Source organism: Stylophora pistillata, chromosome 13 (assembly GCF_964205215.1).
Source record: "Stylophora pistillata chromosome 13, jaStyPist1.2, whole genome shotgun sequence".
Taxonomy (NCBI): Eukaryota; Metazoa; Cnidaria; class Anthozoa; order Scleractinia; family Pocilloporidae; genus Stylophora; species Stylophora pistillata.
In genome coordinates this window covers 16564919-16578663 of record NC_142531.1, presented here as the reverse complement: position 1 = coordinate 16578663, position 13745 = coordinate 16564919, and the positions used below count along the sequence as shown (strand labels likewise).

The 13745-nt window shown below is 37.7% G+C and overlaps 1 protein-coding gene across 1 annotated transcript; it reads right to left on the bottom strand.

The window, feature by feature from the left end:
- Positions 1–100: 100 nt before the first annotated feature.
- On the bottom strand, positions 101–13674 carry LOC111339942 (E3 ubiquitin-protein ligase RNF10). Its single transcript, XM_022946677.2, has 24 exons — positions 13259–13674; positions 12144–12346; positions 11336–11526; positions 11000–11090; positions 10830–10887; positions 10520–10581; positions 9093–9157; positions 8617–8689; positions 8097–8163; positions 7947–8008; positions 7750–7809; positions 7506–7550; positions 7301–7364; positions 5202–5284; positions 4670–4937; positions 4397–4452; positions 4214–4291; positions 3537–3654; positions 3163–3276; positions 2187–2327; positions 2013–2095; positions 1609–1669; positions 995–1126; positions 101–386 (listed from the first exon to the last, which is right to left on the bottom strand). Exons 1-24 carry the CDS (start codon positions 13344–13346, stop codon positions 295–297), a joined length of 2355 nt encoding a protein of 784 aa, XP_022802412.2. The 5' UTR covers positions 13347–13674; the 3' UTR covers positions 101–294.
- Between the last annotated feature and the right edge of the window lie 71 nt (positions 13675–13745).

The following is a 13745-nucleotide window of genomic DNA, read 5'->3' as shown; positions in this document are numbered from 1 at the left end:
ACTACTCTCTCTCCTCAACAACAAGAGATAAATTTTCATACGAGGTGGAGGTAAAGCAATCGATTTTCCAAAACAAAGTTCAAAATCACAGCCAACACAGTCTGGTCTCTCGTAACTATTTATTATCGACAAACGTTTTCAGTGATAATACAGTAGACGCTCGTGGCGGAGAATTACTCTCTGAACAGGACAAGCGTATTTTTTTTAAAATACAATTCTTAGGTTCAAATTAACCCTACTTCAAAGGTCTGCATGAATAACCCGACCGCTTCAAAGGTTAAGTCAAATTGTGTTTTAGGAATACTTCATGAAACTTCCTGTGGTAAAAAGAAGTTTCTTTTTGGTTTTCTTCTGCTTCTTTCCACTGCTCCGTTCCCCTGTGGCGCCTAAAGGGAACAATCATACACCTTGTCAGTTAAAAGATTAAAAATCTAATTGTACATGCGCTCTTAGCTTAATTCTAAATTTATATGCTCGAATCGAAAAGTCTTTTTTTTTTCCACTCGCCATCTGCAGGAGCTGCCACCTGTCTCAACAACGCGACCACCTCAACTGAACTGATCGAATTTTTCACCTTTGACCCTTAACACCCTGGCCTTAGCAGTGATATTTTCCGCTCTGTTCTCTTTACAATTCCTATGGTATGGTACTGACAACGAGAATTTGTGATACCAGGAGCTCCTTATTTCCTTTGTATTTGACTTGACGGTGATACTGCATGGAGAAATTAGTAACCAGCCACCCTACGGGTTTAAAGGGTTAGGGAGTTGTACTCCTTAATAACAACTTTAACTCCAAACTAAAGTATCAAAATGTAAAAGTCTCCGGAAGAACTAAACATTCAAACAAGGCTGTACGGTATAAAAAAAAATATTGCATCGACTTTCACTTATTTACAGACAGAGCCGATGACTCAATGATGGCTGCCTCTAGTCCGAGCTTGTGAGTTAATTTACGCGATTACGAACAATAGAAGAAACACACGAAACCTTACCTTGACTTTCCTGGTAAAAACTACTTCTGGTCCAATCAGTCGCGCCCAGGGCCTCGGTGAAGGCAGACTGGAAAGTAGGCACTGGTGCACAATCCTCCTCGTCTTCGTCTTCTGTGTTCTTCCTCGCTGATGCTACAAAGAGTAGAAAACAAGGAGAAGGACGCGAAACTGATATAAGTAAAACAATCACATTGTCCCCTAAAAATATTGTGGTTAGGGGGGATGGGGGACAAGAAGCGTGGGTGACATCCAAAGGAAGACTGCTCGAATAGTTCTCATATGGCGCGATGACCAAGCTTAAATACTCAAACCAAATGGTTAGGATAACACAAAAACCATGCCATGCGTGTTTAAATTAAACTTTCCTTATTTGGTCATCATCAAAAGACGTGCGATTATAAATTAATGATGCCCCGAGTACACCGTATTCACAGCTTGGAGACCATAACACCCGCCTTAGAGGTATAAAGAAATGCGCGCTTATAACTGATCTTAATGCCAAAGAAGATGGAAGTCGTCAGTTAGTCAACTGATAGATTGTTGCTGATTGCTTGACTCAGTTGACATGACTTGACTCTTGACATGTTTTACTCAGGAAGTGATCCTTGATGTACCTGCTAAAGTAGGCTTCTCCCTGCGTTTCGGAATATCAACAGCCTTCTTGGACCTCAGAGCCTGGAAAAAGAGCAAAACCACTCAAGTTAGTCGACGGAAAATACGCTGAGAATTTCAGATCTGCATAAATAGCATTTTCAACGCGGGACACATTAAGCCGATTCATACAGAGTCTAACTAATATAAGGTGTGGTTTTAGAAAATCACTGGACCTCAATATTTCTTAAGAATTGTTCGAAGCAGATAAATATTCTACCAGTATCAGCTATTAGCCTTCCTGACACTACTTACAAAATGAACATTTGAATGTGACGTTTGACTAAGTCGAAGATTGCTTTGAGCGCACTCGGCTAAGCAATGGCTAAACTTTGCTTAAATAACTTGCCTTTGGTTTTCAACTAACCTCGGCAAAAGATGGAGGGTTTGGTCCCAAATTATCCTGCAAACTGGCTCCATCTGTTTCTCCTGCGGCAGCATAACCTTCATCTGAAAACCAAGAGGAACGATACTTTAATTCACCGATAAATCCACCGACTGTTTTCTCTTTAATGGAAATTGACGTGAACATATTTTGCACCTTGACTAGCCATGGAGGCTGCAAACTGCATGAATGGGCTGGGCGACGAGTTACCGGGTGGTGAGAAAGCCAATGGACCGTGCTGAGCCGGGAACTCTAACTCACTGCCAAGATCTAAGCGTTCTGGAACTAGCGATTCACCTGTAAGATGGACAAACACACACTTTCATTATCAATGGCATTTAAGAAACAACTTTTAAAAAGCTAAATCAGATTAAGGGCAATTTTTTCCTCCTCCTCTCCCCCCTCCCCCGTGGCAACATTGATACACATGCAATAGTGCGCATGTACTACTAAAACAGTTCTCTTCTGTAAATTTATAAGTCATGTCAGCGCTCCAAGTTCAGATTTTCAAAACGTCGCCGTTTGGTGACCTTCAACTGTAAAACGGTCGCCATAAAAAAAAATTCAGTCCCTCCCCCCCTCCCTCAAAAAAAAAACCAGAAGCGGAGGACACTTCATGATATATTACACGAACGGCTAATAGGCCGAACGGCACGTTTTTAACACTTTGCTATTGTAAGAGAAAGAAAAATAAGAGACCGTCTAGTAGCAAAAACGATTTATTTCAACATTACAAAGCTGCCGAGACCGTGCAACATTGCCAATTGCCCCTTCAAATCGACCGAATTTGCCATTTTTTAACGCAGTCGAGTTTCTGAACGACGAGAGGCGAAAAGAGAAGTGCAGGTGATGCCGCCGCTTGTACTATTGATTAAATTCGTTCTATTGTTGATAATTTTTCAAGTACGTTTCTCTTTTAACGTGTTGGTCGCCAATTAGCGACTTTCGCCAGAATTTTAGTCGCCAAATATTTTTTTCACTCGCCATGGCGACCAAAATGGTCGCAGCTTGGAGCGCTGGATGTAGAGCACACAGTTTTGAGAATCGATACTCAAATCTTGGGAGTGTCAGGGGGGTTAAACATAATCAGGATAGAGCAGTACTACAAAGCTATGAATAAATTTCTACTCACTAGTGAATCTCCCTGAGCTGTATGAAGAAGAATCACTGGATGAAATTTTATGCTCTTTCTTCTTCTCCATCTTTAACTTTTTCTGCCTCTGCTGTCTTCTGCGTTGAAGCTCCTCTGAACAAAGTAAAAGTAACCAGTTAGTATTAAAAAATCAATATTTTTGAGAAAAGTGGTCTGCAGTGTTTTTAAAGGTACACCAGTTTGGCAGTAGAGGTCCAATAGCTTTCGCAGCGTGGAGTTGTCTCCTTCGAAAGTCTTTAAAAGATGATCATACGGGTACAAAAAATTAGAGATCAGTGATAGGGTTTCCTCATATTGAGCACCTTTCCTTGTATTATTGCAAATTTGTTATGCACGTGGACAGTATATCTCACCTCTGAAGAAATTGAGAGTTTGGCGTGACACAACAGGTGGTTTGATGTCCAGTTCACAAATAACAAACTCACAGGTCAGAGGAAGATGGCTCATGTAACGGAACTGCTTGCGAAGAGCCTACAATTACAGTCACATTATTTTAACAGGAAAAATATCCCACATCAACAAACACTACCAAAGAACTTCAGTGTACAGCTAAAAATCTGTTACAAGTCAACAACAACTTCTTGAAGGAAAACAGTGAGGTCTATGCCAAATATTGAACAAGATCCTTCCTTGAAAAACAAGAAATCTGTCTGTAAACCTTTGGTTACAAAATTTTCATACAAAAACCTGATTAACTGTTCTTTAAACAGAGAGGGAAGGGGGAGGGGTTCTGAAGAAAAGTGGTGGTTAAAGAGACCAGTGCTCCAAGCTTCAAGCCAATAATCTTTTAGAAGTTGCCATTTGGTGACCTAAAATCATAAAAGGTCACCAGAAGCATAATTTTATTTGAATTGTATTACAATTAAACCACACTTCTAATCTTGAAGTAACCACCAAGACAGGCATTCAGATTACAATCTTTTCCATGTCTTTCTGGTCGAGGAAAATGAAAAAAAAAAAAAAAAAGCGAACTCAGAAGTAAGCATGAGATCTAATTTAAATGTTGAAATATTCAAATCTTCAGACTGACCTCACTCTGGGTCAAGGCCTGCATTTCCACAATCTCTCCAGTAATGAATTCTGGACAATACTCCAGACTCCCATACTCCTGAAAACATTTCATGAATAATTTGGTCAATGAAAAAAATCTATGAAAATTGACCTATCAAAATACAAAATGTTTATTAACTTTGACATTAAATAAAAGGAGTACCTTAATCAAGCAGCGTGCATTGATAGAGCTCAAGAACACATTTTGGCCATCATCAGCTGTAGAGACATGAAAGTGTTTGAACCTTATTTTTAGGATTTTATAAGCTTTTTGTGTGATACTTGAACAGAGAAGTGCTGGTATTTTAAGTGCCAATAATCATGGTGTAGGCTAAGTGAAAAGACATGGTTGACCTAAGGCATATGAACTACAACATGGCTTGATGCCAATAATTATGGTACCGCTACCATTCAACAAATACACCCCTTCAAATACCTTGATAGAAGTAGTAGTGCTGAGTTGTGACAGCACCAGGAGATAAAGGTCTTGAAGACTCTGAACTAGACTCTCCTGATGTACTCTCACTGCTGTGTTCTCGTGCTCTCCTAGGGGAAGCGACCTCATCAATATCTTCCACGACCTCGGTTGTTTTACAGGTTTCTTTAGATAATGAATCAATTACATCAACATCCGATTCTTGTTCTTCCCCCTGTGCAACTCCGTCTTCTTCATCAGAGAAGGCTGCCTCATACTCGCCAACATCCTGTAGGATGGGGATAAAAGCTCGACAACCCACAGAAAATAACAAGAACCTTGTTTCTAACTCAGTGATAAACAGGGTTTTCTTCAAGTTTTAGAAGGTATTTCTGGAGGGTAGATGGTTTTGTGTATGAAGTTTTACTCATGATCAATATCAGCTAATGAGTACAGTGGCCAGAAACCAATTTTCTAGCTTCTGGCTCTTGAACATGGCCCTGGATAGAGTAAGAAATGTTATTTTTAAACATGTCAGAAAGCACCTTCCTACCTGAATTGCCCCTGGGGAAAGTACTTTCCAACTGGTAACTTCTTTAACATCTTTGCAATCCTCTTCCTCACACTGCAATGTCCCTGATCACATTATCAAAACAACTGCCGTTAATTACTCCAGAAATCTTCAACCCAGCTAACATACAAAAAAAATTTACAACATGGTACTACAGTGCCTGGTCAAAACACTCCATCTTCTGTTTTAACCACTTCCTTGTCCTGACAACTTAAGCCCCTTACATGAAAAGAAACTACAGTTTTAAAGCCAGTTTACATCTCCTGGTATATAACTAGGGCTGATGGCTGAATGGTACAGATATTTTGCAACCAAGTTTAAAGGGTTTACCGGGTCCAATACATCTCATTCAAATAATCTGATCATTAGTTCAACAAATTCTTTTGAAGTGGGGATGACATTATGCTCTAAATGAAACTACTGGGGTCAATCAAATGAAAGTAGGGTAAGTCAGTTGTTGATACAGTACTGTAACGAATTTGGCATCATTAGCCATGATGCAAGAAGTGGTCAAACAAAGAGACAGAAATCTGAGTCAGCTAACAGTGATTCATTTTGCCCTGTGTTTTGCGTACTTTACGAATTACATTCATTAAATACCCATTGGTTTCTGTCGAGCGCGTCCCGAGTACGCACAATTAAAAATCTCAGTTTCCAGTTTCTATTTTTATTGGTAATTCTGTTGTCTATTTCCTCTCTCGCAATAAGAGGGAACTTAAGCAGTGAAGACGGCAACCCCAAAGAAGACATCAATTAAAAAATGAATTTCTACTTTAAATTAGAATTTCGAAAATGGCTGTATGTGTTTACCATCTCATACGGCGCCACAACCCAACCTCAAAATAATGTGTAAAAGTAGCATTGAGTTCCAAATGGAAATTAAAATAATTTACCGTCACGGTTTCAGTTTGGAAACGATGCAAATTTTGGTGATTTCACGTTGTTGTTTTGCAGAGGACGGCTACGAAATGTACTAGGTTTTAAAGTGCATGTGCTGGACTATTGTTCTGCCTATTCGATCTTTTGTTTTTTGACGTCCTCGTGTCCATTGGCATCGTGGTTTGCTTAAGGTCCCTAATGGAGGGGGGGCTACCGAAGATAGCGCCCAGCAACTAAGAGGAAATAAAAAAACTTTGATTGGCTGAAACAGAAAAAGACAACCAATGAAATTGTCCCTTCCTCGAATTGCAAACAAAACGAAAGTACGCATCACAATTCATATGTAAATGCATGAGTTATGCCTCCAAAAAAAGTAATGAAACTTCTACCTAATCAACGTAAACTGAATGCTTTTTTTAATGTAAACAAGGACGTGAACAACAACAGTGATAAAAACGATAATAATGATCAAAGTCTTATTCAGAGTGAAGCCGGCGCTGAAGGCCCCAGTCCGAGTCGCATGTTCAAAATCAGAGACAGAGAAAAATTCAGAGACATTTTCAGTCGAGATGGTTGTCAATTTATTCATGGCTTTGACTTGAAAAAGTGGATAACGAAGAATAACTTGTCTTGGTTACTATTTTGACCCAGTGCATTTCAGTTGTGACCCATTGATTTCTGCCTGAGGGGTACACTGTACCCATTAACACAATTATTTTCAAAATGAATCACTGAGCTAATTCACAGAGAACTTTACAGCATTTTCCTTTGTATGGTTGCTCAAAGGCTAGAGAAACATGAGTAGACAAGCACATCCTACGCACTAACAAACTTATTGGAACGTCCGAAACCCATCAAAAAGAGTACCGACCCCAAAACTAAACTTGGAAAACACTATCCTTGAATACTTATTGCAAATTGATTGCACTTTATTTATCAAAAGAGATGCCAGTTACATTTAAGTACTAGCCATTAACCATTTTACTCCCTAAATTCTCCTTAGTGTCTGCATTACAATTCTAGTGATTTTGGTTCAGAGAATTTGATATTGGATCAACTAGTAATCCCCTAGTTATATTTTTCTTCTCATCATTTTTTTGGCTTGATACCGTAGTTGTATTGTACAAAGAAATTCTGTCACTCAAGGGAGTTGAAAGGTCAAGAAACCTTAACAGATGAACCAGACAAATAGATTCACTCACTTTCCATAAGGCTTTTCACTTCTTCCACACAATCCTTTGATTTACTCAGACTTTCATGACGAGCCTGCAAACAACCCCAAGAGTCAAGGCTTTTGTTAGTGACAGCAGAGGGAAAAGGAAACACTAAACTGATAATCTGTCAAAAAAGAGGTTACTGACAGAGAAAAGTTACACATAATTTGTTCTCAGAGTTTCAAAGCTGTACCTTAATTTCTTCCAGTGCTACCTCAATGTAACAAACTTCCTCTGACTGTAGAATGGTAAAATAAAATACAAATTACAAGAATTAGGCTTGAACAAACTCCAGTTTTTTTTCCATTTTCTATGAATATTCCCAGGCTATCTCTATGTTGCCTCTTTGATTTCAACCATTATCTGATTAAGCAAGCTGAGTGAGGGGCACAATGATAGTAAAAACCTTCTCCCAAAACAAGAATTTAACTCCATACCTGTTCACTTTTGGCTTCAACAAGCTGTGTATTCAGTGCTGTCTCTTCAGGTTCAACAATCTGTTTCAATAAATCCAACAATAAGTGAATTTAAAAAATCACTAGCCTTAAAACTCAACAAAATAATATTGTATAGACAACTATTTAATATTTACCCCCTTTCACAGTTTTAATAAGTGTTGAAACAATCCAATTACCTGTTTCAAAACTTCATCAGGAGAAGCCAGCAGTAGTTTTGCATAACGGATATCTACTTTATCTGGGAAAAAAGACAATCAAAACTTAAACTAGATATCAACGCCACCCAATTCACTTTCTTTATGTGCTTTTTAAAAGGTCTATATTACCACTGAAACCAAAAGGCTTCAATTCCCTCTCGTGCCATTGGGCTTTAGGAATGGCAAGCACAGAGTTCTGAAAAGATGAAAATACATATCCAGATTAACAGCCACATAATATGTAAAAAATTCTCTTTAATGATTATGCTCTATAGAATGGATCTGAAGAACTTTCTTTTTTTTAACACTTGATGATATCCCAGTGAACTAAAAAATCTCAGACAACTTTTTTAACTTTTTGCACTGTTTCTATTCTTTATGGTTTGCCTTTTTAACATTTTATTGGCAGCCAAATTCTCATAATTACAACAATTGATAATTGTCCGATTAAGTTGACATTTACATATAAAAATTTAATTCATCAACTTTCAGCAGAGTTTACTAGAAACTGTTTGAAGCAGTAACCTTGAGCAACTGTAACAGAGCCACTTCCTAACGACAGGTTTTAACATATCACTTTTGATATAACACAGACGTGGCCATTTAGATTGTGTGATTCAGTTACACTTTCAGAGGAATTTTATGGTACCTTAGCTCGCTTCATAAGCCTCATGGTGATAGTATCACCCACTGAAAATGGGTGTGATTCCATGGCAACAACACTGAAAAGAAAACAGAAAAGTGGTGACCATCCAAATAAAGAAACCTGTGGGATTATAATCCACAAAATTCAACACCTACCTAATCAAAAAAAAATTAGACAAGCTACAAACAAAGATTCATGACACAATTTTTTGCCATCTATGACACTGCACAAAATTTCTTTCAACTGGCAGAGGTACAGAGCAACAGTCTTTCCAACTGTGTTGAAATGCTTTGTGAACAATGTTCACCAATATCTTCCTGTCAGCCAATAAGCAAAGCCAAAAAATAGGCATTGCTCTGAGAAACTGACTAGCAAGTGCGTTAAAATTTCAGAACCAAGAAAAACTATGATACTCTCAAAGTTTGAATATCAAAATATCTCATTCATCATTACACTGGGCATGGATAGCATTATTGTACCTCTTCAAGTTCTTTTTATGGACAGCTTCAAAACATATGGGACACTTGTGCCAAGAATTGTCGCTCTGTTGAAGCAAGATTCCAAATGAGAATAACTTATCTTCTGACCCTTGAGTTTTAAGATCGAAATACTATTTCTCTGCACTGTCTGCAATACCTTTCTTGTAATTTTTAATCTGAGAATTGAGCTTCAAGTCAGAGATCATCCCCTATTTGGTATTTCCATAATTCTCTCCACAATTCTGCTTGAAAATTTATCGATAACATCAGGAGAAATTCCTACCTAGAAAAGGGTTTACTTCCTGCATTATCCTAACATAACTAGCACCGTATAATAATAATAATAATAATAATAATCATTCAGTTGATTTCTCTGCAATAATAATAATAATAATAATAATAATAATAATAATAATAATAACTCCAAACAGAGCATAATTAGAAAGAAATCTAATAGTTTCTGGTTAGGTTCATAAATATAATAATAAGGTTCTATAGAAAACTATTAAGTGTCATCCACTACCAAGGAATTAGAATGGGTTTGTCTATGGCAAACATGCTAGGGTAACTTCAGCAAGAGACTAGCATACCCCCTTTGGGACAGTACCAATCTCGTGGTTCCTACATGCTTTGTGGAAATGTGATTTGGTGTGCCAGTAATCATCCAAAATGCTTGTAAGAAATACTAACATCAGAATACTAACCCATTTGCTCCCAACATTTTATTACCAATTTTCCTTACTGTATACTATACAATCCTTATGTTGTAAGTTTACATAATTTCATATTGGATCAAGTATTAATCCCCTAATTGCAGGGCTAAAAATTGACGGTCGCACGGTCGCCAGTGGCGAGTTAAAACTGACTAGGGCGACCAAAAGTTTAAGTTTGATCGTCCGATGGGCGACTACATGTACAATCTCGAAAAGCTGTAATGCAATGTAAATTATGAGAAGTACAAAGTTAAAAATAAAACCCAATATGTAGTTTAATCGGACTACCTTTCTCTTCGTTTTTTGCCTGGACTCTAATATCGTCCATTTTAGTAAATTTTTAGTTTTGAAGTGGAAATTCCGAGCCGTTTTCACCCGGGTGTTTTCACGAGCGATCCACATTCAAGGGGCCATTTTGGAATTGCCACGTGACTCTCCCCCAGACTTCCGTGCGGGATGGTTTCGAAACACATGTTTTCGCTTTTCGCATGTTTTCGCTACTTCTTTTTGGGATGGGCGACTAAGAATTCAAGTTAACTGGCCCAACTGGCCACCAAGCACTGGAGTTAATTTTTAGCCCTGTAATTGATATTTTTCTTTTTCTTCTTATCATTTGTCTGCTTGTTATTGTATTGACATTGTAGGGAGAAATTCTGTCTTGGTCTCTCATAGGAGTTAGGATTAAAAAAGTCTTGAGTATCACCAAACACTTACCAGACTTAGGTAATGAAGAATACAAGACCAACAGTAGATATGGCCACATCGGGTTATCTTGGCTAAAATACAGACAATGACATCTATCAAGATGACATTAACCTGAGATACTTTTTTCCAGCCAAAGAGCTAACAATGGTAGGATTTGATATTGAGATAAAAACTACCATTACCTCCGTAGCTTGGTAAATCTATTCAAATTTAGAGCAGGGCTCATTAACATACCCTTTTTTGTTTTTACAAACATTTTCCTGAAAACTTATGTATTTATCCATGGTCAACGAAATTTGTTAAACAATATCATATCTACCTGCCACAGGGGGATATAAACAGATTGGGCATGATGGCACCTCATGGCTGAAGATTCGCTGCAAAAATAATTCAAGATGAATTGATGACATGACCAAACAATCTGCATAAAATATATTTTTCCCATGATTTAAGGAAATCGTCACAAAATTTTTTATGTTATAGACTCACCACTTGTTCAATCAAATCCCACTCTACAAGCACATCAGGATCCATAGCATGAATTTCATAATCACCACAATCTGACACTACAAACTGAAAGCTAAAAATAATAGAAAATAATTTAAAAATGATATCATTTTTTATTCACCGAAGGAAAAAAAAAAAACCCATCCATTTTGAAATTTCAAGGGTAATAACCATCTGAGTAAGCTATTTAGTAGTGGCTGTTTCTCTTTCCCTTTCCATAATTACTTGTCATTGCGAATGATCAGAGCTTCCTTGTGAAAAAGTCATCCACAGTTGTTGAGTCAATTAAAAACACTTGAAGTAATCATAAATACTCACTTAGCTTGGATGAACTGTTCTTTATTAAATGGAGTGTACTTTTTGCGACCATTTCTGGGGAGATAAGCAAGGGGCTTTTCCCTTGGTGCATACTTGAAGTTCAAAAGGTGATTGAGTGACATGCCATACTTTTTAGCCCCAGCAGTGGGACCAGTCACTGGATTGTCTTGTAGTACATTTGAGACGGATTCCTAAGAGAATGATATGACACATTGAGTTTAAATTCTACCGTGCAACCTATTCACATTCAAAACTTTTTCCAGACATTTTTGACCATTAATTTCATTCTCTAGACTCAAGGTCATGAGTTGAACCAAGTGGCCCATAAGGGATAGCCATAGTTTAGATATGACTGAACTTGTGGAAATTCAAAGAATTTCCTGGACACCAGAAGTTTTGCATGACTAACCATTGAGGAGTTTGTTTCAAAATAAGCAAATATAGTTGTTCACTCAAGGAATTTCCTGATTGTCCTTCTAAGAAAATCGTATCTATACATTTTCAATGACTGCCCATGAACAATTTCCAAGGTCAGAGTAATTTACTCAAATAGAGCTACTTTACTAAAATCTCACTCCGCAGTTAAGTACTTGTTGCAGCTTGGTTACCCTCCACTGTTTTGAGATTTACTGTATAATCTATTTTCTGAATGATAAGTTCCCAAATTTTCATACTTTTACAAAGATTACCAGACTAGTAATGTACTAGTTAACTAGTACATTATACACAAAATCAAAATGTTGTAACTTTGCCTACTATACAAGTTTGAATTAAAAAAATTAACAAAGTTAAAGGTATGCATGTTTACCCTTTTTGAATCTACACTAGACTGATAGAAACTTCTTGCTGGGGGCCTCCTGTCTGGCATAGCTCCACGTCTCTGTGGTTGATTGAACCCATCTCTCTTCTCATAGGAGTCCCTCTGTTGTCTGTAACGGTCTTGACTGGGATATCTACCACTGTTATGTCCTCTCCTATTTCTACCTCTCCAGTTCCCTTTACTTCTCAGGGCTGAAACAATGCAATGAGTTATTAGTCATAGAATTTCCTTAGTGGCTGAGTTGAATGGCTCAATAAGAAAATCTTTGGCCTTAAGGTCAAGGTCTATGACTAGTCATCAAAGTCCATAAACCATGATTGAAGCCACAAATTTCCACCTCATGTCTGACCTAACTCAGTCAATGAGCATTTTATCATGAGACAATGCCTCCTTTTTTCCCTTTCTTCTTTCTATTCACATCTTGCATTCCCTTATGTCAACCTTATTGCCTATCTTTTTATGCCATAGCATGCCACCCCTATACAAAGCTTCTGATTGAACCTTTTTCGACAAGAACATTCACAGGATAAAAGGAATTTATGGTGACCAACTTTAGTCCTAGTCACTATCAGTGTAAACAAATCACAGCTACTTGATACCACTTTGGCAAAAATACTGTTCAAAATATCTTAATTTAAAGCTTTTTCTCGTCATTCCCAAATAAGGCCTGACAAAATTCCTAACACATATGACGGCTTAAGAAAGAAAAACACAATTCAGTCTCGTTAATTACTACTGTCAGTTTCGTGTTTCATCGAATTGCGAGACAAGAACGGATAACTCGCAATACACAATCATTTCCGTGATCTACATATCAGATAACATAATATTAATGTTTCTAAGCTGACGAGAATATCTTTTCAAAACAGCTTAAGAATATTTGGACTAATAAAACTGTTCTGAAGCCACAACTAAACAAGCGTCAGTAATTAGTAATCTAAATTTCCCACTTGAGCAAACGATGCGCGACGACAAACCTTTTTTAAAATTTCATTTCTTTCCTTAAGAAAAAGTACAACAAAACTATACAATGTTCACATAAAATGTCTGACCCTTGAAACCGATAATACATAACAAAACAATTGTACAAGAATTACTGATACCTGGTTCCTTCCCATTCAGCTGTGAAGAGGGAACTACTCCTTTCGGCGTAGCTGTTCTTCCCTCCATCTCCTCGCACTCCTTGCTCATCCACTGCCCAAATTTCTGTTCTGTGAAGTTTTGAATTAAAAACTGAAGCGCAACAAACGGTCACTCCAACAGGAGAAAAGACGTTTTCGACCAATTCTTGCATAAACATGGCGCAAAATTCTCACAAAGCCATAATGAAACTGACGAAGCTCAAATGGTACTTTTTCGTTGTTTGTGTCCAAGGTTTTGGGAAATGTTAGGTTAAAAATGTACAAAAAACAACAAGGGAACGTTTGCTCCCTTGTAACACAGGTATTGTGTCCCTTACAGGGACTTTGCAGATGAAATAAAAGTAGTAACGAAAGCTCTCTGGGCTGCTGTAGCCAGCGCCAAAATACTAATGGTGGATGACGTGGATCAGGTGATCAAGTGGCACGGTTTGGATGAGAAAGGACTGAA

Bases quoted from the DNA above. Each gene is read 5' to 3' on its own strand.
- LOC111339942 (XM_022946677.2), bottom strand. From the start codon at position 13,346: ATGAGCAAGGAGTGCGAGGAGATGGAGGGAAGAACAGCTACGCCGAAA. The intron at 7,365-7,505 runs GTACAGCTTTGA...GGTTGTTTGCAG, and splicing joins TAGCACTGGAAGAAATTAAG to GCTCGTCATGAAAGTCTGAG. The intron at 1,670-2,012 runs GTTAGTTGAAAA...CTCTTTTTCCAG, and splicing joins ACCCTCCATCTTTTGCCGAG to GCTCTGAGGTCCAAGAAGGC.